The 25,666-nt window shown below is 38.0% G+C and overlaps 2 protein-coding genes across 2 annotated transcripts; both read right to left on the reverse strand.

Moving 5' to 3' along the window:
- Positions 1–795: 795 nt before the first annotated feature.
- Positions 796–11,912, reverse strand: LOC122082458 (ABC transporter C family member 10-like). The gene is made up of 12 exons (XM_042650037.1): positions 11,293–11,912; positions 9,050–11,132; positions 7,940–8,260; positions 7,773–7,859; positions 6,002–6,589; positions 5,759–5,923; positions 4,868–5,162; positions 3,455–3,669; positions 3,056–3,361; positions 2,266–2,329; positions 1,948–2,187; positions 796–1,183 (listed from the first exon to the last, which is right to left on the reverse strand). The coding sequence occupies exons 2-12, from the start codon at positions 11,105–11,107 to the stop codon at positions 1,071–1,073; spliced, it is 4,452 nt and encodes a 1,483-aa protein (XP_042505971.1). The 5' UTR covers positions 11,108–11,132; positions 11,293–11,912; the 3' UTR covers positions 796–1,070.
- Positions 11,913–13,003: 1,091 nt separating this feature from the next.
- Positions 13,004–23,828, reverse strand: LOC122082456 (ABC transporter C family member 10-like). The gene is made up of 13 exons (XM_042650035.1): positions 23,160–23,828; positions 22,712–22,789; positions 20,460–22,551; positions 19,680–20,000; positions 19,514–19,600; positions 18,224–18,811; positions 17,977–18,141; positions 17,090–17,384; positions 15,495–15,709; positions 15,096–15,401; positions 14,284–14,347; positions 13,962–14,201; positions 13,004–13,288 (listed from the first exon to the last, which is right to left on the reverse strand). The coding sequence occupies exons 3-13, from the start codon at positions 22,524–22,526 to the stop codon at positions 13,176–13,178; spliced, it is 4,461 nt and encodes a 1,486-aa protein (XP_042505969.1). The 5' UTR covers positions 22,527–22,551; positions 22,712–22,789; positions 23,160–23,828; the 3' UTR covers positions 13,004–13,175.
- Positions 23,829–25,666: the final 1,838 nt, after the last annotated feature.

The following is a 25,666-nucleotide window of genomic DNA, read 5'->3' on the forward strand; positions in this document are numbered from 1 at the left end:
TTTTTTTTGGTGCTCTCTCTCTCTCTCTCTCTCTCTCTCTCTCTCTCTCTCTTCAGGAGAGGATCCTTGCACTACCGAAGGGAAGGGGGTGGGATGGATAAACCATGTAGAACTAGAATTTGAACCTCATTCAACCTACCATGTGACAAATATGGCGTAGCACATTAGTGCAATTATGTGGACTAACACCCACATGCAAACTAAAAAACGGGAGAGGGTTTCCACGATGTTCGAGTACTAATTTAGGTGTACAAACCCCCCCTATCGAATCATAAATAGGGGTTTATGAAGGAGAAAGGGTGTGGCTTCCCATTTTTGTCTCTTCGCGTATAAAGGAATCTGCACACAAACAGTATGTGGATCCTATGTGGATCCTTTCCAAAAAATATATAAAAGGGGCTGATGACTTCAGCATTGTAAGATGATTTTGTAAGTTGGCATTTCAGCAAGTCCAAATTATAAAGTACTTTTTACCCATTTTTCGATCAAATCTTGGCCTAAAATGAGCACGTTTAATAGGCTAAAGAAAATTAAGAAATAAATTATGAGTTGTGCTGTATGTAAACATATCAAATTTACATCTTGTGTACAATAGGGGGACAATCTTCCCTCATGTTGTTAATGAGATATCTTCAATGCACTGGGTTCAAAACACATATAGATCCTGCCTCCCCTGTACCTTGAGAGGCAATAGTGAGGGAATGAAGTTTGTGAGCACTGAGAGGAGGTTTATGATAATGGTCAATTAATAAGAACTAGATAGGCCCATAAGAAAAAATGCGGAAGTCTCTGTGCTTAAGGTTGTTGAGAAAATTTTGGAGCCTGTCCCTTCTCATTCCTTCCTCTTTCAAGGTTCCTCAAGACAAGATTAAAGATCAAACCTCTACAAAAGAAAGATTAAAGATAACAAATGCGTGATACTACCCTTTTTAATCAATGAGTTAATTTCTTTAGAGCATGATACATTACACGGGCAAGAGAAGGATATAAGACCCTTTGAGCTCTTCCCTCCATCCAGGTTCAGGGCCTCCCTACTTAAAACTACTTCTTGTTGGACTATTTTTCAGTAGCTAATGTTGATTAGCTGAGTGGAAATGCGACCAGTATTCCCTAACAAGCTGACCAAACAATGATCCTTCTCTATTCATCAAAGCCTTCGGTTCATCATACTCCACTACTTTTCCTGAAAGAGGAGAAAATATAAGGTTTAAGACACACAAACAATCAATCAAGCACTGGATAATAATCTAGTTTTATTGGAGAAGTTAAGTTGACTAGGTGTTGGCATTGGATTCATGCTTACATTGGCAGTTTTATTTTCATAAAACTGGACAAAACAAGTACTTTTACCATTCTGATGCACAAAAATAAGGAGTAAACTGGGTAGTTTAGCACCCATCCCCACCCCTCTCTTTTCCTTTGGCGTGAGGGGATCAGCATAATCATATAAGACTTTGTAAACATAGGAACATGAAGTAGAAAACAGACCAATTAACATTGTACATTCATCTATAATCTTTGCACATCTAGCTCACCTGCTTTTAGTCTGGGGAAGCACGACAATCTGTGAGCTGCCTCTACTGTGGAGTACAAAGCTTTCTGCCAGGAAAATGTTTATCTGAAGGAGATGACTTTAAGATCTAACTAGTGGGACTAGGGGGATTGGTGAATTGCAGCTTCCCTTCCCCAGGTAAGGACCATGTCTCAAAACAAAGAGGTAATATGTTCAACTCTCCTTGGGGCTTACCTATCCTCCACCCCACAACCCAAAAAAAAAAAAAAAAAAAATTTGCCTCCCACAACCCCCTCTCCCCAAAGATAGAAAGGAAAACAGTTTCCCTTCTCTGATATGGTAGCCAGTATCTATTAAATATTTTAACAGGATTCCTTCTATATGGCAGGGACTCTTCTTTGTTGGTTATCACATAGGATGAATTTGAGACTTACCATCACTCATGGTGAGCACCTTTGTGCAGTCCATTACAGTTGGTATTCTGTGGGCCACCGTAATAACAGTGCAATCTGCCAATTCAGTCCTTATGGTTTTCAGGAGTATTGCATCTGTTGCATTATCTATTGATGCAGTAGCTTCATCAAGCACCAATATCCGACTTCTTCTTAAAAGAACACGGCCCAAACAGAATAACTGCCGTTGTCCCATGCTCCAATTTGATCCATCTTCGATTACTGTAATTTCAGGTTGTTAAATGATTCATAGATGATAAAAATGAATGAAAGAAAAGGCAGCCCATATATGTAGCTTACCTAAAGCATCCAGACCCTTTTCTTTCTCTTTTACAGCCTCTTGAAGCTGGCATTTTCCAAGGACCTTTCAAAATGCATGAGGCAGTAAGCAACAGCAAGTCAAACTGAAACTGCTACTGATAATGACAGCAAATTCATTTTTCAAGCAACTACAAATTCTGCCTAACATCCAAAGTTATTGTGAAAATTTTCACATCACATCAGGCCTCTTAACTAGAGAATACCTGTCTCTCTTCTAATTTATTTCCATTTATCTTGATAAAGAGGAACTTTGTCCCCTAAAGGTTCAACATTTCTATCAAGTTTACATTTTATGTTCACGAGTTCACTGGTCAAACCAGGAATATGACAGATTCTCCTCTACTAAATATTAAGTCCATGACTCTGTTTATCACAAACCTAGCTAACTTGACCAGCAATTTCTTTCTTGAGTCATCGACTCACATAGCATGTTTCCTAACCTGTCTAGTTTCGTGTACATGTAAATAGATTAATAGATATCCCTTAGTCATGAAGGATAAACAAGAAATCAATTTGGGAGCCATTTTATTAAGTGGTGGTACAGGTTTCGCGAAGTCAATTCCAGAAATTAGAGTTTTGGAATACTTCCCTGTTGGAAACACAGCTCCTGCAATCTAGTGTAGGGGAAAAGTAATGACGTAAAAGGCAATTTTTTATGTTTAAACTAATTGTAATAGAATTCCTGGAGCCATGGATTAAAACGTTGTTGGTGGTGGTTTCACAAGCTAACATAACTCTAAAGCAACCATACACTTAACAGTAATCATACCTCCCATATTTCCATGTCACTATATTGTGATAAGGGATCCAAATTGTATCTTATGGTCCCATTAAAAAGTGTAGGATCTTGAGGTATGATCCCAATACGTGACCTCAGATCATGAAGACCTATAATGGAGATGTCAAGGTTGTCTATGATGATCTTTCCGTCTGCTGGCTCCACAAGGCGAAACAGAGAACTGATCAAAGTCGTTTTCCCACTACCAGTGCGACCAACGATACCAATCTTATGTCCTCCTTCAAATGTACAACTGATCCCGAAAAGAACAAGTGGAGTATCGGGCCTATATCTGATCTGCTTGAAAAAATTTCCTTAGTGAATTATTTTTCATGAATTATTATGCTGAAATCACACTCATGCACAGACACATTCTTGTAGATAAGTTACCTTCAAATCACAGATCTCTACTTTACCCACAGCAGGCCAAGTTGGTGGGGGTCGGTTTTCTTCTATGGTCTCGGGGCCTTCACTGGGTATATGCATGTACTGGTTTAGCCTTTCAACAGAAATGATGTAATTTGCTAGCGTGCACTGGTCTTGAATAGAAAAAATGAGGGAAATGTTCAATGAAAGACCATAAGATAGCGCCATTCCAACAAATCCTGCCATCAAGAGACTAGTAACCAAAGTGTCCAAAGGGTGACTTCATATGCAAGAATCTCTAGTTAGTCATATCAGTGTTATCAGACAGTAGGCATAATTAGTTTTTCCACTTGATTAAGAGGTGATATATAAGCCTATCTAGCTGGATTATAAGTCTGCAAGCATTCTATTAGTGATCAGCTGGGTAAGCCTATCAATCATATTTGGATCAAGTGCAACCTCAGAAAATGGACCTTGAACTCTAGAACCTTCCAACAGATTTGTGACTTTTGCTTTAGATGTCAGAAGCAAGTTCTTTGTCGTCTGCTCCCATTGTGTTAACTCCACAAGGAACAAGCTTATTGTTGTTTCCTGGGGCCACCCTTCTTCCATGCTGCAGTCTGATGACCCCCTTCTATAAGGATTGAGGGTTGGGCCTGCTATTTTTTATATTTTTCTGGTCCTTTTTCCCCCTTCTTTTTCTGGGGTTTCTTGTATTTTCTCTCCTCTTGTTAATGATTTTTTATTCAACCTCCCCCACCCCTCTTAATTTGAAAAATAAAAAATAAAAAAAAAAATAAAAAGTCTGCAAGCAGGGATTCTTAAGATTCAAATAAATACGTAATATATATGAAATTTACAAGAAAAAAAAGGGAAGATAATGAATAAAAAATAAAATAAATGAAAATAGTATACAACCTGCCGGAAGTTTTTATCTCTAAGAAACAAAAATAATATGTTAAATAGTAATACTATAATAAGCACTTAATTTGTACCTTATTATGCACTTGATCCTCAACATTTCATGGTGCAAGGAATGTGAATCACTTGCCTCACAGTTGAAGGGTGAACCTTAAAGCCTAATTTTTTGTAAACTCTATAGTCAAAGTATGCCTGAGAGTTTAACAAAATTAAACTAGGCTTTTTGGATGAAAATCAAAGTGTTTGTATTCTAATAAGCAAAAAGAAAAGGGTAAAGCGGGAATTTAAATAATAGTTTGCTTCAAAGTATGGAGGTTAAATTAATTATTTCTTAAATAAGGGAGATCTAATAAATTTTTCATAAATAGAATTTGAACAGTGAGTTTATAAAGATCTATATTTGCGCCCCCACATGAGGACAAGATTTCAAATTCATGAATCCAATTGGAATTTGAAGGTTAATGAGGAAAAGATAACAACCATAACAGATGAAGCAAGACAATACTGGGAACTCACCCGAGCCAAAAGTTCCTGGAGGAAGCAAAACCATGGCAAGAGCAGAGGAAGAAAGAACGGTGGCACTTAACAGTTCTAAACGTTGGATCAACCATTCAGTTGCTGCAAAATTGTGGAAAAAGGGGCTAGCATTTCTATCAATGACATTGAAATTCATAGCAAAAAATCGCTCTTCATCCTCAAAAGCTCTAATTGTCATGGCTCCAGCAATGGATTCTACCAGATGGTTTGCTACAAAAGACTTGGTCGTGCCATTGATCCGCATTAACTCCTTTGCAGAAGCAAAGTAGTATTTCTGTTGGTAAAAAACCAAAATCCAGCGGAGTTATTTTCCGAGCAGTGCTATCAAAATAACAAAATAGGCTGATAAAAAATCCAGAAAGGAGAACAGGAAGAACCAACCAATCCTTGTAATTTATTTTCTTTTATTTATTCATTATTTATATGAATGAATCTACAATGAAATGGTGCATTTCTGTGACACTGTCTTTGCATGTGCAAGGGGAAGGAACCAATAAGCCGGTCCCACAAAGGAAATGTAATTGGGATTAGAAGTGATCCAATCATAAGAACAGTGTCATCACATCCATGCAGTTTTCTTACCCTTCATTCTGATTATCATCCAAGAAAATACAGTAAATCAGGAAGCTTTGAATTATGACCATTTGAATGAGGTGGGGTTTTTATCCAGAAGACCATGTTCATTGCTATGTTTGCAAGATGGGTAAGAAGTTTATGCAAATGGAAATAAACTAAAATCTATGACATATCCTAGCCAAATTTACTAGTTAGTGATTCACTTGTGTGGATATTATTGATCAGTGTGGCTATGTCAGAGACAACGAAGACTGTATTATGACATTAGTTACCTTAAATGTAGAAGGATATTACCTGCAAGCGTATTGTCAAGTAAATCACTGGTATGGAGACAAATAGAACTTGCCAAGTAACAAAAGCCAATACTCCTAGGCTCGCACAAGCATTTGCAGTATTTCCAAATGTAAACATTAAACTGAATGGGACATCAAGATCCACAATGCTCAAATCAGAAGAAACCTGTAAAAGCAAGAAAGATAAATCTTGCAATTTTTTTAAGGTGTACTTCAAAGTTAAGTGATATGTTAGAGATCTTACTCGGGTCAATATCCGTCCCAGGGGTGTTGAGTCATAAAAAGACATCGGTGCACGGAAAAGAGAGTTCAATAGCTGAGAAAATATGGACTTTGATGTCTGGATACACAAAACAACTGCAGCAAGCAATCTAAATAGCATGACAAATGTTGATCCACATCCGATCACCAAGTAGACTGTGATCAGTAATAATTCACTAACACGAGGATTCTGAACATTAGCAGCCATCCAGGAGTTCTGAGATATCTGCCCAGCCACAAATATGATGTGACAAAGGCTTGCAAATGTGAAATAGAAGAAGCCTTTATTCTGATTTAGATATTGTATATAAGGCTTAAAGCCTGGATCTCCAATTTCTCTTTCTTCTTGTTTAATCAACTGATCTCTTGTTGTTGCTTTGAACATTTCCTCATTATAAGTCTTCTTAATCTGCTTGGAAGAAATTTCATCCCTCTGGGGAGAAGTAACCTCAGCTAGCCTTTCAGAACTTGCAGTGTCCTTATGTGCATTGACAAGCTCTTTAAATTCTCGAGTAGAGGCTAATAATTGGTAATAAGGTGCAGCATGTAAGATTTCCCCACCAGACATTAACTGCCAACAAAAAAAAAAAAAAACTTTATCAAAAAATCATTAAAAATGATTATAGATATGCTTCAAAATATTTTTAGGGAGGCTATAAAACCACGTCTTCATATTCTTTTATGGGAAAATTCTGGGCACGCCGCCGGGGAGCCCAAACTTGTGTTTGCCCCTCTCGCCCTATAGAAATGAACCCCCCAGCCCTTGTAAGCCCCGCGATCCCATTGGTGCAAGCCGCTAGCTTACAGCAAGCAGGCAGTGTGCCCAACCCTCTCCCTTCTTTTATACAATACAATATTTGTTAAGTATCTCTCTTTGTTCTTGTTAGGTCAATGTCCCATTCCAAGTCCACTTAAACTTGCATGTCTTAGAAGACAAATTTATTAAAATAGCTGGCCAAAGTGGTTATTTTTCCATTTCCTTGCCTCTGTAATTTTATTTTAATTTCTTTTTATAGTTCATTCAAGAGATTATTCTCTCTTTATCTTCCCACCATATCATGGTAAATTATGCCAACCACATTGATGGAAAAAACTGGACTAGGTACTTACAGCCACTAGCTCTCTTCAGTATATGCGTATAGCAGGGGCTTTGATGATATCAAGAAACAAACACTTTTTTTGGCCAAACTATTTTAAGAGTGATTTTTGAAAAAGTCAGTTGGAGTATAACTTGCAAAATATACTTTGGCTTTGGCCCCGGCCTGTTATTTTGTTAAGGATAAACTAGACGCCTAGACCGTTTAGGTTCATTGTGTGTAGGCTAAGGACTGTGACTGTATTAAGACTCAGCACTAGCTAAGCATACCTTATTTGTAATCTGTTATCACATCATAAATTGGAATCAGGCTTTGTTTTTGTTGTTGTTGTTGTTGTTGTTGTTGTTGTTGTTATCACATCATATATAAGATCGGCCTCTGTCATCTCTGACAAGCCAATTCATTCTCCCGATCTTTTCTTCTCAGCTTATTTCTACAGCTAACCAGATCCCTATTGGACAAAGCATAATTATTTATGTTATTCACTGATGTTATAGGCTATAAGTCGATACTCCGACCATATGTAACAAGAATCCCCACTCACCCCCCCTCCAGATAAAAGGGGGCATCTAAGGCTAAAATCCTTTTGGAAACACAAAAGAAATAATCCAAGAACTGATAAGTACCCACATGGCAAGAGTTAGATTACTAACTAACCAAAACAGAATCAAATGCAGGAAGGAAATCGACTTGGTGGGTCACAAGTATGACCACCTTTCCTGATAGAGCTCCTATCACATATTCCTGCAGCACACAATTTAGATATTCAATAAGAGATAGTAGCCAAATAGCATAAATTGGAAGCAGGTAAGAGCTGTGTTTACATTAAATAGGCTTTTGGCAGTGTTTGCATCAACAGCACTAAATGGATCATCCAATAGATAAATATCGGCATCCTGGTAAAGTGCACGAGCAAGTTGAATGCGCTGCTTCTGACCACCACTTAAATTAACTCCTCTTTCTCCTATTTCACTTAGATCACCGAAGGGTAGCATCTCAAGGTCCTTTACCAATGAACATTTCTCAAGTACTTCTTGATATCTTTGCTTATCCATTGAAGAACCAAACAGAATATTCCCTTGTATTGTTCCTGCTTGAATCCATGCCATCTGAGAAACATAAGCAATCTTTCCATAAATTTGAATCTGTAAACGAAAAAAAAAAAAAGAAAAAAAAGAAATTATAGCTCAGCAATGATTGTTAACATTATTCACTAGAATGTATTCAGAAACTTGGGCCATTTTGAATAGATATTACAGGAGATGACCACTTCTAACAAAAGAAATGAGAATGAGACCTGAAAAATACTGTTACTTCCATTGTAGATTTCACTGAAACATATATACCCACTCACACTGAAAAGATCTTCCAAGACACATCTGTTTATGGTATTTATCATGAATAAGCCTCCAAAGTAACTAATAAAGCATGGACACATGTGGAATAATAATAAATTAAAAAAAAATATATATATATATATATGAAGTTGATGAGTTTTTAAATGTTTTGACGTGACAAAACATGTATCAAGACTAGATTCATGAAATTTTTATCTTAATGACACTCAACAGTTTCCAAATAATGACGACACGTTTAATTTCTCAAATGTCCTAGATGAAATTTCAAATTTTATATGTGCAGATTCATGCCAATACCCGGCTAGGAAGGGAAGACAATTTGATAACTAAGAGAACATCACAAAAGGATATGCTCTCTAACATTCAACAAGAAAGTTCTTAGAGAAAGTACAAAAATGCTGAACTCCAAACTGACGCTGAGAATATGACATTAAGATTTTGGATTTATGTATCAGAAACTACACCAAGAAGTTTCATCCCAAGGTAATAAGTAATAACAAACATCCCTTGAAAACTGAAATATTTCTTCTCAACTGTAGATAAAAAGGCTAATGATGGTGGGAGAGAATAACTTACAGTACCCCCTATAAGTGGGACTTCTCCAAGAATCGCTGCCAGAAGTGTTGATTTTCCTGAACCAACCTCTCCACAGATGGCCACTTTTTCACCAGGTTTAACCACTAGGTTTATGTTTCTTAATGAGAGCTTAGATGGATTCTCTTCCCATGAAAGATTCACTGACTTTATAGAAATAGCAATCCTGAAATCCTCAACTTTGCACTTTTGCCTAATATTTTCATTTTGTAACTCAGGTGCCTCGAGAAACTTGACAATTCGTTCTAGTGAAACCTTCGATTGAATGACCACTCCAACAACATCAGAGATCGATGTAATGGGATCCTGGACAAGACGTGAAGTTGCTACAAAGGTGAAAAAATTACTAGCATTGAAAGGAATCCCAAGGAAGTAACATGCCCAAAGAGTAGCTCCTGAGACCAAGACAGGGGACATCCAAAACAGAAGTGTGTTCTGTGCTTTTCTCATTTGCACTGCTGACAACCATGTATATTCCTCACTCCTAAATCTTTCTATAACATCCTTGAAATGGGTCTCCCATGCATAGAGCTTCAGCACCTTCATGTTCAGAAGAACCTCAGAACAAGCCTTCAGCCTTTCATCTTGCGCTACCATGAGCTTAGTCAGAAATTTGTTCTGAAGTTTGGCAAGGGGAGTATTGCATAGGACAGTAAGTATTATTACAACTAGGGCTGCAAATGTTGCAAGTCCCACAGTATAGAAGAGAATCACTAATGCAATGCAAAGCTGAAGACTTGTGGTCCATGTCTGATGAAACCAGTAAGGAAATTCACCAATTCTATAAGCATCTACAGTGACATAGTTCATTATATTACCAGCTGAATGCATCATCTTTGCAGCATTTGAGAGTCTAAGTTGTTTTCTATAAATGGCTGCAGAGAGCAAAGACCTGACTTGGAGGCCAATAAGTCTACTTCGGAAGTACCACTGCCTTTGTGATAAGGATTCTAAGCATTTTGCGATGAACAGAGATAAGGCTAATACATAACCTTCATATTTGTATACTTTTTTTCCTTCCGCAACCTGAATGAAGGCATTAAGAAGTAGAGGACCAGCAGACAGTGTGATTATCTTAAGCAATGCAAAGAACCCAGAAATTAAAATTTCTTTACGGTGGCAAGTGACTATTGTCCACAAAATTGATGGTGGGGTAGACAAATTGGACTGTTTATGTTTGTTCAGTTGCTCCACGAAGAGGCTGTAGCAGGTTTCTGCTCTGTCTACTTCACGTAAGTGTGGTATATCTTCTTCCTCAAGGGTTTTCTCCCCACCTTTCCTCACTAAAGGGTTTAACCACCAAAATAATATTTTACTGATATATCCAGCATCAGCAAAAGGAGTCACATTGCTATTCAAATCAGTTTTACCACCATTGACCTTACCATTCAAAGGTGTATAGAGGGCAGGATTGCTAATACCATCACCAGTTTCTTTATATTTGTATATCTTGTAAGTGCACAACAGCAATAGAATTGCTCCAGGAAAACATAAAACATCCAAAACAATCCTAACCGATACTTGTTTCCCTAAGACGGCTGCCAAGAGAGAACAAACACAGAGAATTCCAGCGAACAAGCAGGAAAGTATGGAACAAAACCTCAAAAAGGCTTTTGGAAGTTGTTTTCCCCGAAGACTAACAATAAAAGCAAGTATGAGCCACGTAAAGCCTTGAAATAATAGTACTAGCCACTGATGCAAGGGTAGTATAGTCTGCACATTTCTCAAGTAATCTTGCAGTTTCCAGATCCCACAACTGAAGTAAACCACACCCAAACTACCATTAAAAATTGCAGAGAGTATCTGAGAAGGCAAAAGGCCTTGGAAGCGGGAAGGTATCTGAAGCATTACTGGTGATGGTTTGTGAATGAAACTGAATAACAACATGAGCAGAAGCAGGACATCAAAGGCAATGACCAAGACATTGTTGATACATGAAGAAGGGTAGGTGAAGGATATAAAAGCAGAAGAGCACTGCTTTCCACCCCCATATGAACAATCAGACTCCCCACAAAAAATAGTCCAGAGATCCTCCATCATGATGTACACCTTTGCTCTTCAAACTCTGCATTGATATATAGAAGGAGAGATCAGAAATGGAAGTACCCTTCTCCTCTGTTTAGCCCATAAGTTCAAGTTATGATTCATCGAAAGAAAAAGAAAAAGGCCATGAAGCTGATAGCTTTTAAGGTTACGGGATAGGATTTTTGTAACCCAATTCGTACCTGTACTGGACCGAAGAAGGCATCTTTTTCCTTCTTTTACTTGAGAAATGGTAGTTCTTAGACGCTCCTTTCCTGATATTTCTGTGGGTGAACCAAATTAACATCAGGGCAAGTGTAAATTCTCAGAAAGCATAACAATATTCAAGTAATAAATAACCACTCTGCAAGTGCGTTCGCGTTAGTCTTAAGCAGAAGGTCAACATTCCATGAACTCTGATATCTGATACCCCACAACACCCCATGCCCCATGGTGATTTCAGTTCCCTTTGAATAAGAAAGTTCAGATTTTTAGATCCGTTATTTTGAAATTGAATCATAAATAACAGAAGAACCATATAGTAGAACGGAAGAAACTACACAGAAGGTAGACGACATCATATAGAAATGATGAGTGGGAATAGAAACTCTTGCACTGACTCCAACACTTGAATGGATCATGAATGATGAATTCATGCTTTCATAAACCTTGCCTGGACTCTGGATGATAAAACAAAGGGTCTTTAAAGTTGAAGATTCACTTATTTTTCCAATAATATCAGAGGAGTATAAAACCAAAAGAGATCTGTTATTAGTGGTTTGATCACTTCAGTGCACTTTGTTACTGTCACCAGTGGGAGCCGGGAGGTCTTGTAATGACTTCAGTCTTTAATATGATTTTTTTTCTGAGGGGGTGGGGGTGGGTGGTGGGGTTAAGACATTTATATGATTTTCAAATGCTTTCTACTCTTGTGGTAACGGGTAACCCAATGCAGAGCGGAATTCTTTTATAGAGAAAAAGAAATAAAGGTCCTTTCTAACCAAAAAAAAAAAAAAAAGGAAGAAAGGTATTTTAAACTTTATGGTCTTTTGTTTTTAAAAAGACCTCTCACGGTATCAATTTGTACTCAAACTTGTTGGGGATTTTTTTTTTTTTTTTTTTTTTTCAATCGGTGGGGTTGGTGGGGATGGAGCTTGACTAATTTCAAGGCTGCACCGTGACTGTCCATTGTTTAATCGGGCTTAGCTTGGGTATGCATGGTATGGTTATCATTGGGCTGATTGATTCTAAAATGGCTAGGCCTTAACAAGAAACGTGCTTTAGTGAGACTCTAACTGTGCCCTCTCTAATGTTAATATCTTAAATGGGCTCAAAGCGAATATCAATAAAATGAGGCCCATAAATTATATTGTCTGTGCATTTAATTAATTAATTCATTTGAGAATAAATTAGATGCTTTATCAATATATAACCGTCTTAACTTCATAATTGAAATTCTAATACCATCCTTTCAGTTTAAGAGACTTCTCAAAGCCATCAAAATTGATATAAGATATTGCTCGGTTTGGGCCTTTTGACATTTTACCTTTTTAATCTTTGGTTTATAGGTAGTGTGGGCAAAATGGAAATTTCAATGAGAATTAAAATAGGTCTAAAGGAGGGATCCGCCTCCTGTACTGCACACAAGAGGCGGCAGCTCAGATCCAATACCCTGGAATGCCTCATCACAGAACCCAACACATGGATGCTCGCTTCAAGGCATTGGATCTGAACTGCCTCTAGAGGAATTACTTCAGGTCGGACATCTGTTGGGCTAGACATACATATGGGACAGTCTTCTTACATTGTGCGATGCTAGTACTTCATTCACTTTATGTGTAGAACAAAAAAAAAAAAGGGAGGGGAGGCGATAGGTTGTCCTGGTCCTGCGGGTATTGGTGGACTCTTGCGTGATGTGACAAATGCATGATACTACCTTTTTTAATCAATGAGTAAATTTCTTTAGAGCTTCATATACATTACATAGGCAAGACAAGGATGTGGGGCCCTTGGAGCTCTTCTCTCCATTCATGCTCAGGGCCTCCCTACTTAAACTATTACTTATAGTAGGACTGTTTTTCAGTAACTAATGTTGATTTGCTGAGTGAAAATGTGACCAGTATTCCCTGACAAGCTGGCCAAACAATGATCCTTCTCTATTCATTAATGTCGTTGGTTCATCATACTCCACTACTTTTCCTGAAAAAAGAGAAAATAGAAAGTTTAAGACAAACAATCAATAAAGAAGTTGATAAGAATCTAATTTTATTGGAGAAATCAAGATCAGCATAATCTTTTGAATTTATAAACAAAGGAATATGAATGAGAAAACAAACCAATTAACATAAATGGCTAAACTTTCTGATCCCATTCGCCACAAAGAGAAAAAGGGTGAGACCAATTATGCACATTCATACATAATTTTTTAACATCTAGCTCAACTGCTCATTAGTCTGGGCAGGTACGACAATCTGTGAGCCCCCTCTAGTGTGGAGTACAAAGAAGAAACTAGATGGTGGCCTAAGCTTTCTGTCAGGAAAATGTTTATCTAAAGGAGACGACTTGAAGATCTAACTAGTAGGACTAGTGAGATTGGTGAATCACAGTTCCCTTCCCCAGGTTAGGACCACGCCTCACAACAAAGAGGTCAGGTGTTCAACTATCCTTGGGGCTTACCCCCCCCCCCCCACACACACACACACTAAAAGAAGAAGAAGAAGAAGCTTGCCCCCTCCACACCAAAAAGGGAAGAAAAACAGTTTTCCTTCTCTGATAGGGTAGCCAGTAACTATAAAACATTTTAACAGCATTTCTTCTATATGGAAGGGACTCTTCTTTGTTGGTTACTACATAGCCTGAAGGTGAGATTTACCATCATTCATGGCGAGCACCTTTGTGCAGTCCATTACAGTTGGTATTCTGTGGGCCACCGTAATAACAGTGCAATCTGTGAATTCAGTTCTTATGGTTTTCTGCAGTATTGCATCAGTTGCATTATCTATTGATGCAGTAGCTTCGTCAAGCACCAATATCCGACTTCTTCTTAAAAGAGCACGGCCCAAACAGAATAACTGCCGCTGTCCCATGCTCCAATTTGATCCATCTTCAATTACTGTAATTTCAGGTTGCTAAATGATTCATGGCTGATAAATATTAAAGAAAGAAAGAAAAGGCAGTCCATCTATGTAACTTACCTAAACCATCCAGACCCTTTTCTTTCTCTTTTACAGCATCTTGAAGCTGGCATTTTCCAAGGACCTATCAAAATGCATGAACATATAAGCAGTTAGCAATACCAAGTCAAATTGAAACTGCGACTGATGATAACACCAAATCCATTTTTTAAATAACTACTAATTCTGCCTAACATGGAACAAGTTTCCAAAGCTATTGAGAAAATTTCATAATCACATCAATCCTCTCAACCAAATAATTGCTGCCTCTCTTCTAATGGATTTCCTTCTGACTTGATAAACGAGGAACTATGCCATAAAGGATTAAGATTTCTATCAAGTTTATGTTCTATGTTCAATTGTTCACTGGTCAAATCTCAAACGTGACAGAGCCAGCTTTACCGAGTAGCAAGTCCACAACTCTATTTTAGAGCAAAAAAAAGCGGACTTGACCAGCAGCTTCTTCATCGAGTCATTGACTCCTAAATATGTAAGTAGGAGGACCAATTAATCTCCCAAAGACATAGATTAATGGATATCCCTTTGTCATATAGGGTAAATAAGCAATCAATTTGAGAGCCATTTTATTCATTGGCCTTACAGGTTTCAGCAGAATTGATAGCATAAAATTAGAGTTATGGTAGAATTTCCTGTTGGAAACACAGCTCCTGCAGTCTAGTGTTGGGGACAAGTAATGATGTAAGTAATTTTAAGTTTTAACTTATTGTAATAGAATTCCTGGAGTCAAGGTGGGTGGAAATTAAATTGTTGTTCTTGGTAGTTTCACAAGTTAACATAACTCTAAAGCAACCATACACTAACAGTTATCATACCTCCCATATTTCCTCATCAGTATATTGTGATAAGGGATCCAAATTGTATCTTATGGTCCCATTGAAAAGCGTAGGATCTTGAGGTATGATCCCAATTCGTGACCTCAGATCATGAAGACCTATCGTGGAGATGTCAATGTTGTCTATGATGATCTTTCCATCTGCTGGCTCCACAAGACGAAACAGAGCACTGATCAAAGTTGTTTTCCCACTACCAGTGCAACCAACAATACCAATCTTGTGTCCTCCTTCAAATGTACAACTGATCCCGGAAAGAACAAGTGGAGTATCGGGCCTATATCTGATCTGCTTGACAACAATTTCCTTAGTGAATTATTTTTCATGAATTATTATGCTGAAATCACATTCATGCAGACATAATTCTTGTAAAGAAGTTACCTCCAAATCACAGATCTCTACTTTACCCACTGCAGGCCAACTTGGTGGGGGCCGGTTTTCTTCTATTACTTCAGAGGCTTCACTGGGTATATGCAGGTACTGGTTTAGCCTTTCAACAGAAATGATGTAATTTGCTAGCGTACACTGGTTTTGAATAGAGAAAATGAGGGCCATGTTCAACAAAAGACCATAAGATAGTGCCATTCCAACAAACCCTGCCATTAAGAGACTAGTAACCAAAGTGCCCAATGGGTGCTTTATATGCAGGAATCTGGAGTAACTCATCTCAGTGTTTTCAAACAGTAGGAATAAAGAGTTTTTCCAATTGTGTAAGAGGATATTTATAAGCCTATTAAGCTGGCTAATAAGTCTTGCAAGCATGGCTTCTTAATATTCAAATAGATACATGAGATATATAAAATTTTTAAAAAAACATAAATAAAGGAAAGACAAAGTGAAGACAAAAAGAAAATAATTAAAAATACTACACCCTATATCCCTACCTGAAGATTTTATCTTTAAGAAAAATAAATCATACAGTTAAGTATTGATACTATAATAAGCACTTAATTTGTAACGCCCCGGCCCCATTAACCTTGGCACAATATTGTCTTCTTTGGCTCATGGCCCTCAAGGCTTTAAAATGCGCTGTGCCATGTTATTAACTAGCCCAGTAATCTCTCCCTAGGTGATGTGGGACTAAAGTTTGTACACCCTCACCGATCTCCCAGACCCCCTGGTACTTGTTGTATTCATGGTAGGGACACCTCACTGGTCCGGTACTTGCTGTATTCTTGGGTCTCACAAACTTCCCCCCTTTCGGCACAGTGTCCCGCTGTGGCCCCACACGCTTCGGGGTCTGCTATGATACCATTTGTAGCACCTTGACCCCATTAACCTTAGCACAATATTGTCCTCTTTGGCCCATGGGCCTCAAGGCTTTAAAACGCATTGTGCCATGTCAAGGAGGCTAGAGGTTATTAACTAGCCCAGTAATCTCTCCCTAGGCGATGTGGGACTAAAGTTTGTACTCCCTCACCGATCTCCCAAACCCCCTGGTACTTACCATATTCTTGGTGGGGACACCTCACCGATCTCCCAGGCGGGTCCGGTACTTGCTGTATTCTTGGGTCTCACAAAATTAGTATGTTATCATGCACATGATCCTCAACAATTCATGGTGCAAGGAATGTGCATCACTTGCCTCTTGGTTGAGTGGTGAACATTAAGCCTTTTTTTTTTTTTTTTTTCAAGTCTAAGTTTAAAGTATGCTTGAGAGTTGAAAGAAATTTAACAAGGTATTGGATGGCAATCACATTCTTTGCATTCCAATAAGCACAAAGGAAAGGGTAAAGTGGGAAATTAAATAATCATTTTGCTCCAAAGTATGGAGGTTAAATCAATCATTTCATAACTAAGGGAGATCTGGTTAATTTTTCCTAAATAGAATTTGAAGAGTGAATTTATAAAGATATATACTTAGAGCCTTCACATAAGGATAAGATTTCAAATTCACAAATCTAGTTGGACTATGAAGGTTAATGAGGAAAAGAAACAACCATTACAGATGAAGAATGATTATAGTGGGAACTCACCTGAACCAAAAGTTCCTGGAGGAAGCAAAACCATGGCAAGAGCAGAGGAAGAAAGAACGGTGGCACTTAACAGTTCTAAACGTTGGATCAACCATTCATTAGCTGCAAAATTGTGGAAAAGGGGGCTAGCATTTCTATCAATGACATTGAAATTTGTAGCAAAAAATCGCTCTTCATCCTCAAAAGCTCTGATTGTCATGGCTCCAGCAATGGATTCTGCCAAATGGTTTGCTACAAATGACTTGGTCGTGCCATTGATCCGCATTAACTCCTTTGCAGAAGAAAAGTAGTATTTCTGTTGGTTAAAAACCAAAATCCAGCAAAGTTATTTTCTGAGTAGTGCTAGCAAAATAACAAAATAGGCTAAATCAAAAATCCAGAAAGGAGAACAGGAAGTTCCAATTGTTGTAATTTATTTTCTTTTATTTATTCATTATTTATATGAATGGATCTGCAATGAAATGGTGCATCAGTCTTTGCATTTTCAGGGGGAAGGAAACATTAGGCAGTTCCCATAAGGGAAATCTAACAGGGATTAGAACTGATCCAATCATAAGAACAGTATTATCCCATACATGCAGTTTTCTTACCCTTCATTCTGATAATCATCCAAAAAAATACAGTAAATCAGGTAGCTTTGAATTATGGCCATTTGTATAAGTTTGGGTTTGTATCCACAAGATCATGTCCGTTGCTATGTTCTGAGATGCTGGATGAGAAGTTTATTCAAATGGAAGACATCTATAATTTATGACATAGCCTAGGTAAATGTAAAAGTTAATGATTCACTTGTGTGGATATTATTGATCCTTGTGGCTATGTCAGAGACAACGATGACTGCATTATGAGAACCCGTAATTTGTTACTTAAATATAAAAGGATAATACCTGCAAGCGTAGTGTCAAGTAAATCACTGGTATGGAGACAAATAGAACTTGCCAAGTAACAAAAGCCAACACTCCTAGAGCCGCACAAGCACTTGCAAAAGACCCAAAAGTATAGATTAAAATGAATGGGACATCAACGTCTACAATACTCAAATCAGAAGAAACCTGTACAAGGAAGGGAGATAAGTCTCGCAAATTTTTTTTTAAGGTGCATTTCATAGTTAAGTTCTATGATAGACATGCTCACTCGACTCAATATTCGTCCCAGTGGTGTTGAGTCATAAAAAGACATCGGTGCACGGAAAAGAGAGTTCAATAGTTGAGAAAATATGGACTTTGATGTCTGGATACACAAAGCAACTGCAGCAAGAGATCTAAAGACCAAAATAAATGTTGAGCCAAATCCAATCACCAAGTAGACTGTGATCAGTAACAATTCGCTAACATGAGGATTCTGAACATTAGCAGCCATCCAAGCGTTCTGAGATATCTGTCCAGCCACAAATATGATGTGACAAAGACCTGCAATTGTGAAATATAAGAAGCCTTTGTTCTGCATTAGATACTGTATATAAGGCTTAAAGCTTGTATCTCCAATTTCTCTTTCTTCTTGCTTAATCAACTGATCTGTTGTTGATGCTTTGAACTGTTTCTCAGTGTACTTTTTCTTAACCTCTCCGGAAGTAATTTCAACCCTCTGGGGAGAAGTAACCTCAGCTAGCGGTTCAGAACCTGCAGTGTCCTTGTGTGCATTGACAAGTTCTTGAAATTTTCGATTTGAGGCTAACAATTGGTGATAAGGTGCACCATGTAAGATTTCCCCATCAGACATTAACTGCCAACAAAATAGAACTTTATCAAAATGATGACAAAGAATCATGGATATCCTTAAAATATTATTACGGTGACTATAAAACCACTTTCTTCATATTTTGTTATACCATACAATCTTTTTTAAGTAGCTACCTTTGTTCATGTTAGGTCAATGTCCCATACTAAGTCCACTCAAACTTGTACGTCTTAGAAGACAAATTTATTAATTTTCCCATTTCCTTGTCTCTGTAATTTATTTATTTTTTATTTTAAATGCCATTCAAGCGATTATTCTCTCTTATCTTCCCACCATATTGTGGTAAATTTTCAACCACATAGATGGAACAAACTGGACTAGGTACCTACAGCCACTAGTTCGATTCAGTATATGTGTATAGCTGCAGGGGAATTGAGAATATCTAGAAAGAAACAATAGTTTTGGTCAAACTGTTTTAAAAGTGTTTTAAAAAAAAATCAGGAGTATAACTTGGCCAAGTGTACTTTGGGATTTGGTCCTGGCCTGTTATTTCTACAGCTAACCCGACCCCTATTGGACGAAGAATAATTACTAATGTTATTCACTGATGTTATAGCGCTATAAGTCAATACTCCAGCTATGTGTAACAAGAGCCACGGGCATCTAAGGTTAATATCCTTTTGGCAACACAAAAGAAATGATCCAAAAACTAATAAGAATCCAAATGGCAAGACTTAGATTACTAACCAAAACAGAATCAAAAGCAGGAAGAAAATCGACTTGGTGGGTCACAAGTATGACTGCCTTTCCCGATAGAGCTCCCATCACATATTCCTGCCACACACAGTTCAGACATTCAATAACAGATAGTAGCCAAATAGAATAAATTGTATGCAGGTAAGAGTCTCTTTACATTAAACAGGCTTGTGGCAGTGTGTGCATCAACAGCACTAAATGGATCATCCAATAGATAAATATCAGAATCCTGATACAGTGCACGAGCAAGTTGAAGGCGCTGCTTCTGACCACCACTTAAATTAACTCCTCTTTCTCCTATTTCAGTTAGATCACCGAAAGGTAGCATCTCAAGGTCCTTTACCAATGAACATTTCTCAAGTACCTCTTGATATCTTTGCTTATCCATGGGAGAACCAAACAGAATATTCCCCTGTATTGTTCCTGTTTGAATCCATGCCATCTGAGAGACATAGGCAATCTTTCCATAAACTTGAATCTGTAAACGAACAAGAAGAAAATTTATAGCTCAGCGATGATTTTTTTCGCTTTAGAATGTAATCAGAAACTTTGCGCATTTTGAATAGGCCCAAAGTACAGATTCAAGCCAATGCCTGTCTAATAATGGATGTCAATTTGATAACTAACAGAATATCACAAAAGGATATGCTCTCTTACATTCTATAAGAAATTTCTTGATCTCTAACGTTCTATAAGAAATTTCTTTGACAAAGTAAAAAATGCTAAGCTCCCAACTGATGCAGAGAATCTGACAATAAAATTTTGGATTTATGTATAGAAAAACTACACCAAGGCGGCTAAGCAAACAGGTACATACAAGTTATGTAATAGAACTACTAATCTGTCTTCTGAAAAATTATATTTTCAACCAAAAATAAAAGGCTAATCATGGTGAGAGAGAAAAACTTACTAATCATGGTGAGAGAGAAAAACTTACATTACCCCCTACAAGTGGAACTTCTCCAAGAATTGCTGCAAGAAGGTTTGATTTTCCCGAACCGACCTCTCCACAAACAGCCACTTTTTCACCAGGTTTAACCACTAGGTTTATGTTTCTTAACGTGAGCTTAGATGGATTCTCTTCCCATGAAAGATCCACTGACTTCATAGAAATAGATACCCTGAGCTCCTCAACTTTGCCCTTCTGCCTAATATTTTCATTTTGTAACTCAGGTGCCTCGAGAAACTTGACAATTCTTTCTAGTGAAACCTTTGCTTGAATGACCACTCCAATAACATCAGGGATCGTTCTAAAGGGATCCTGGACAAGACGTAAAGTTGCTACAAAGGTGAAAACATTGCTAGCATTGAGAGGAATTTCGAGGAAGTAACATGCCCCAAAAGTAGCTGCTGAGACCAAGACGGGGGATGTCCAAAACAGAAGTACGTTGTATGCTTTCCATATTTGCACTGCTGACAACCATGTATATTCCTCGGACCTTAATCTTTCTATAACATCCTTGAAATGGGTCTCCCATGCATAGAGCTTCAGCACCTTCATGTTCACAAGAGCCTCAGAACAAGCCTTCAGCCTTTCATCTTGTGCCACCATGAGCTTAGTCTGGAATTTGTTCAGTAGTTTGGCGAGGGGAGAATTGCAGAGGACAGTAAGTACTATTACAGCTAGGGCTGCAAAAGTTGCAAGTCCCACAGCATGGAAGAGAATCACTAATGCAATGCAAAGCTGAAAGCTTGTTGCCCACGTTTGATGAAACCAGTAAGCAAATTCACCAACTCTATAAGCATCTACGGTGACATAGTTCGTTATATTACCAGCTGAATGCATCATCTTGGCAGTATTTGAAAGTCTAAGTTGTTTTATATAAATGGCTGCAGAGAGCAAAGACCTGACTTGGATGCCAATTATTCTACTTCGGAAGTACCACTGCCTTTGTGATAAAGATTCTGAGCATTTTGCAATGAACAGAGACATGGCTAATACATAACCCTCATATTTGAAGACTTCTTTTCCTTCAGCAACCTGAATGAAGGCGTTAAGAAGTAGAGGACCAGCAGACATTGTGATTACCTTAAGCGATGCAAAGAACCCAGAAATTAAAATTTCTTTCCAGTGGCAAGAGACTATTGTCCACAAAATTGATGGTGGGGTAGACAAATTGGACTGTTTGCGTTTGTTAAGTTTTTCCATGAAGAGGGTATAGCATGTTTCTGCTCTGTCTACTTCACGTAAACTAGGTATATCTTCTTCCTCAAGGGTTTTCTCCCCACCTTTCCTCACTACGGAGTTTAACCACAAAAATAACATTTTACTGATAAATCCAGCATCAGCAAAAGGAGTCACATTGCTATCCAAATCAGTTTCACTTTCACTACTGCCATTGGCCTGACCATTCAGAGGTGCATAGAGGGTAGGACTGCTTATAGCGTCACCAATTTCTTTATTTTTGTATACCTTGTAAGTGCATAACAACAATAGAATTGCTCCTGGCAAAGATAAGATATCCAAAACAATCCTAACCGATGCTTGTTTCACTAAGATGGCAGCCAAGAGAGAGAAAACACAGAGAATTCCGGCGAACAAGCAGGCAAGTATTGACCAAAGCCTCAAAAAGGCTTTTGGAAGTTGTTTTCCCTGAAGGCTAATGGTTAAAGAAAGTAGGAACCACGTAAAGCCTTGAAATAACAGCACCAGCCACTGATGCAGGGGTAGAATAGTGTGCACATTTCTCAAGTACTCTTGCAGTATCCAGATCCCATAACTGAAGTAAACCACGCCCAAACCACCGTTAAAAATTGCAGAGAATATCTGAGAAGGTAAAAGGCCTTGGAAGCGGGAGGGCGTCTGAAGCATTGCTGGTGATGGTTTGCAAATGAAGTTGAATAACAACATGAACAGAAGCAGGACATCAAAGGCAGTGACCAAGACATTGTTGATACATGAAGAAGGATGGGCGACGAGCATAAAAGCAGAAGAGCACTGCTTTCCACCTCCATATGAACAATCAGACTCCCCACAAAAAATAGTCCAGAGATCATCCATCATGGTGTACGTCTTTGCTCTTCAAACTCTGCATTGATATGGAAGAAGAGGTCAAGAATCGAAGCTGCCTTCTCCTCTGTTTCCCATACAAGTACAAGTTGCGATTTATCAAGAGAAAAAGGACAAAATCCATGAAGCAGATAGCTTATAAGGTTATGGGGCATGATTTTTGGAACCCATTAAGTTACCTGTATGGACTGAAGGTGGCATGTTTTCCCTTCTGTTCCTTGAGAAATGGTATCGTTCCTTGGCCGATTCTTCTGTTGCTGAGCCCAATATACACAAAACAAGTAATCAATTTGCAAGTGTATTCACAGTAGTCTAAAGCAGAAGTTTTAACATTCCATAAATTCTAATATTATTGATTTAAATCCCCTTTGATTCTGAAAGCTCACTTTTAAATCCCCTATTTTGAAATTTAGTCAATGAATACGATTCTAGTAAGAGAAGGAAAGAAACTGTACAGATGATTGAAGATATCATATAAAGACAATGAAGGAACAAAGAACTCGAATGAAGCGTTTCTGAAAGTGTTTGAAATACCCAAATGGTTGAAACTCTTGAGCTAACTCCTCCAACACATACCAAACAGTGAAGAAAGGAAAAGAAAGTAAAGTGGGTTAGTGGGTAACTCACATATAATGAATGAATTGATCAATCTCAGGGCTGCAGCTATAACTTCTGTTCGAACTCTGAAGTGAGGGTGAGACAGCGTTGAAGAGACAGGAAGGGGAAGAAGGGGAAGGAGAAAGAAGGTCGGAAACGCATTTCCTCTTCCAGGAACGCAGAAATGACCCAAATGGGCGGTGGTTATGAGATATTTATAGACTTGTGCCGCCGCAGAAGCTTATGCAAAATGAACAAAAGCTCTTGTTGTAATCGAATATCATCATTGCTTGCGTAGCCCAAGAACAACAATGAGTCGGTCAAATATGGAGATTCTTCCCTCATCGTCTCCTCGTGCCTCCCCTTCCTTGTCAACATCTTGGAGATCACAATTAAGAGAGAGAATCAAGAGAGAGAGAGATATTTCCACGACTCAAATTTCACAGAGAAAGATAACCACATTGCCTAATCCTCATACCCAAATTGTCACAAAGTCAGTTTTTTTGGACCATTATTGGGTCTGGACCGTTGGCTTCAGTTCACGGCGGGAAAGATAGATCTAAACTTTTTTTTTTGTTTTTAGAAAACTAATGATTACCTACTTTTGGATTTCACGTTACAAATTTACCCAATCTATGTTTTGGTCAACAAAATCACACAAAATCAGGTTTGGATTTACCAAACTACCTAAAACAGTGCTCTCCCTCACTCCATACAGTTCTTTTGACATTTTTACCCCTTTCCTTCTTCTTCCTCCTCCCCTCTCCCATTGACCACATAAGCATCTCTTTGGGGAATCCATCCGGTGCTCTTCCTAGATCCCGTAAGTTAGCATCCAATCCACAATGTTTAATCCCTCTATAAGAAACTGCTCCCAATCGAAAAAACTGTGTGAAATTCAAGAAGCCGATTGGGTTTTCTACAAAATGCTTCATTTCTCAAATTCATTTCCACCAAGGGCCCTACACTTCAGATATTGAACCCTTTAGTGGTCTCTTACCTTGGAAACTCATGTGGATTATCACCTGTAGTTTTCGTCTTTGCCTCCAAGAAGATAAGTTTTGGAACCTCAGACAAGCTAGATACGATTCTTTCCTTTTTCAGAAACCATGGTTTCATTGAAACCCAAATTTCAAGTCTCTTAAAAAAGTACCCATCTTTGCTTTTAGTCAATCCTACAAAGACCCTTATACCCAAACTTGTGTTCTTTCATTCTGTGGGTGTTCAAAGGTCTGACCTTTCCAAAATCCTTTATAGAGACACATCGATCTTGCTGTTCTAGCTTAGTGAACCAAATAAGCCCCACTTTAATTTCTTTAAGAGTTTAGATGGAATTGCGGAGAATGTTGTTATTGCTCCGAAACGTCAAATTCGTTTCCTCAAATGTGATGTACAAAAAGTGCCTTACAATATTTTGCTCTCATGAAGCCACGCACCAAGCGTTTTAGGCGCTTAGTGGAGTCAATAGAGATAGTTTCGTCGATGGTGGAGGAGGACAATGTCTTTTTTTTTTTTTTTTTTTCTGGTAAGAGCGGTGGAGAACAATGCGATGGAGCATAGGGAAGGGGAAGAACTTGCAACCGGTGAATGGGAGAGGAGAGGAAGAAGAAGATGAGGAGTAAAGAAAGAGCCTAATGTGGTGAGGGAGGGCACTGTTTTGGGTAGTTTGGTAAACCCAAACTTAATTCTGTGTGATTTTGTTAATCAAAACATAAGTCGGGTAATTTTGTAAAAGGAAACCCAAAAGTGGGTAATCATAAAATTTTTCATTTTTCTTTTTTTAAATTATTTTTTATTAATAGTTGAATGGCCGTGATGCTCCACTCTCACACAACCAAGAGTTTTTTAAAAGGGCATTTTTGGCATGCACCCTCTTTTCATCTTCCATGTGGTACTAACTAAATATTTTTCAGTTTTTTACCAAAAAAAAAAAGAGATTTGATTGAGTTTTCTTTTAACCATAGTGAATGGGAATCCCTTGACCGTGACTTTTGGATAGAGATGAGGATATTGCACAATAAAAGGGTATTGTATATGGATTTAGGAATCTATTTCGTTGGTGAATAGAATAGAGTGACTTCTATTAAAATGAAAAAGTGATTTTTTTATTAGAATCTGATAACCAATATGGTTGATCCATGTCAATACTAGCATTGACGTGAGGATCTATGAGAGTACACATAAGGGCGTTAATACAAATGAACTTTTTTTTAGGGGGGGTTGAGGGTCGTGGGGGTAGAGCTTGACCAATTTCAAGGGCTGCACCGTGACTACCCGTTTAGCTAATCAGGCTTAGCTCGGGTATGCATGGTATGGTCATTCAGTTGACCAATTCTGGAATAACCATGTTTAACTTTAAACAGGCTTTAATGGATTCTAAATGAATCCTCTCTAACATTCATCTCTTAAATGGGCTCGAAGTGGATGCGAATAAAATGAAGCCCATAAAATTATATCATTTGTATATTTAATTTAATTTTTTTTTTTGGTACAACATTTAATTAATTATTCATTTGGGAATAAATTGGATGCTTTAT

Source organism: Macadamia integrifolia, chromosome 6 (genome assembly GCF_013358625.1).
Source record: "Macadamia integrifolia cultivar HAES 741 chromosome 6, SCU_Mint_v3, whole genome shotgun sequence".
Classification (NCBI taxonomy): Eukaryota; Viridiplantae; Streptophyta; class Magnoliopsida; order Proteales; family Proteaceae; genus Macadamia; species Macadamia integrifolia.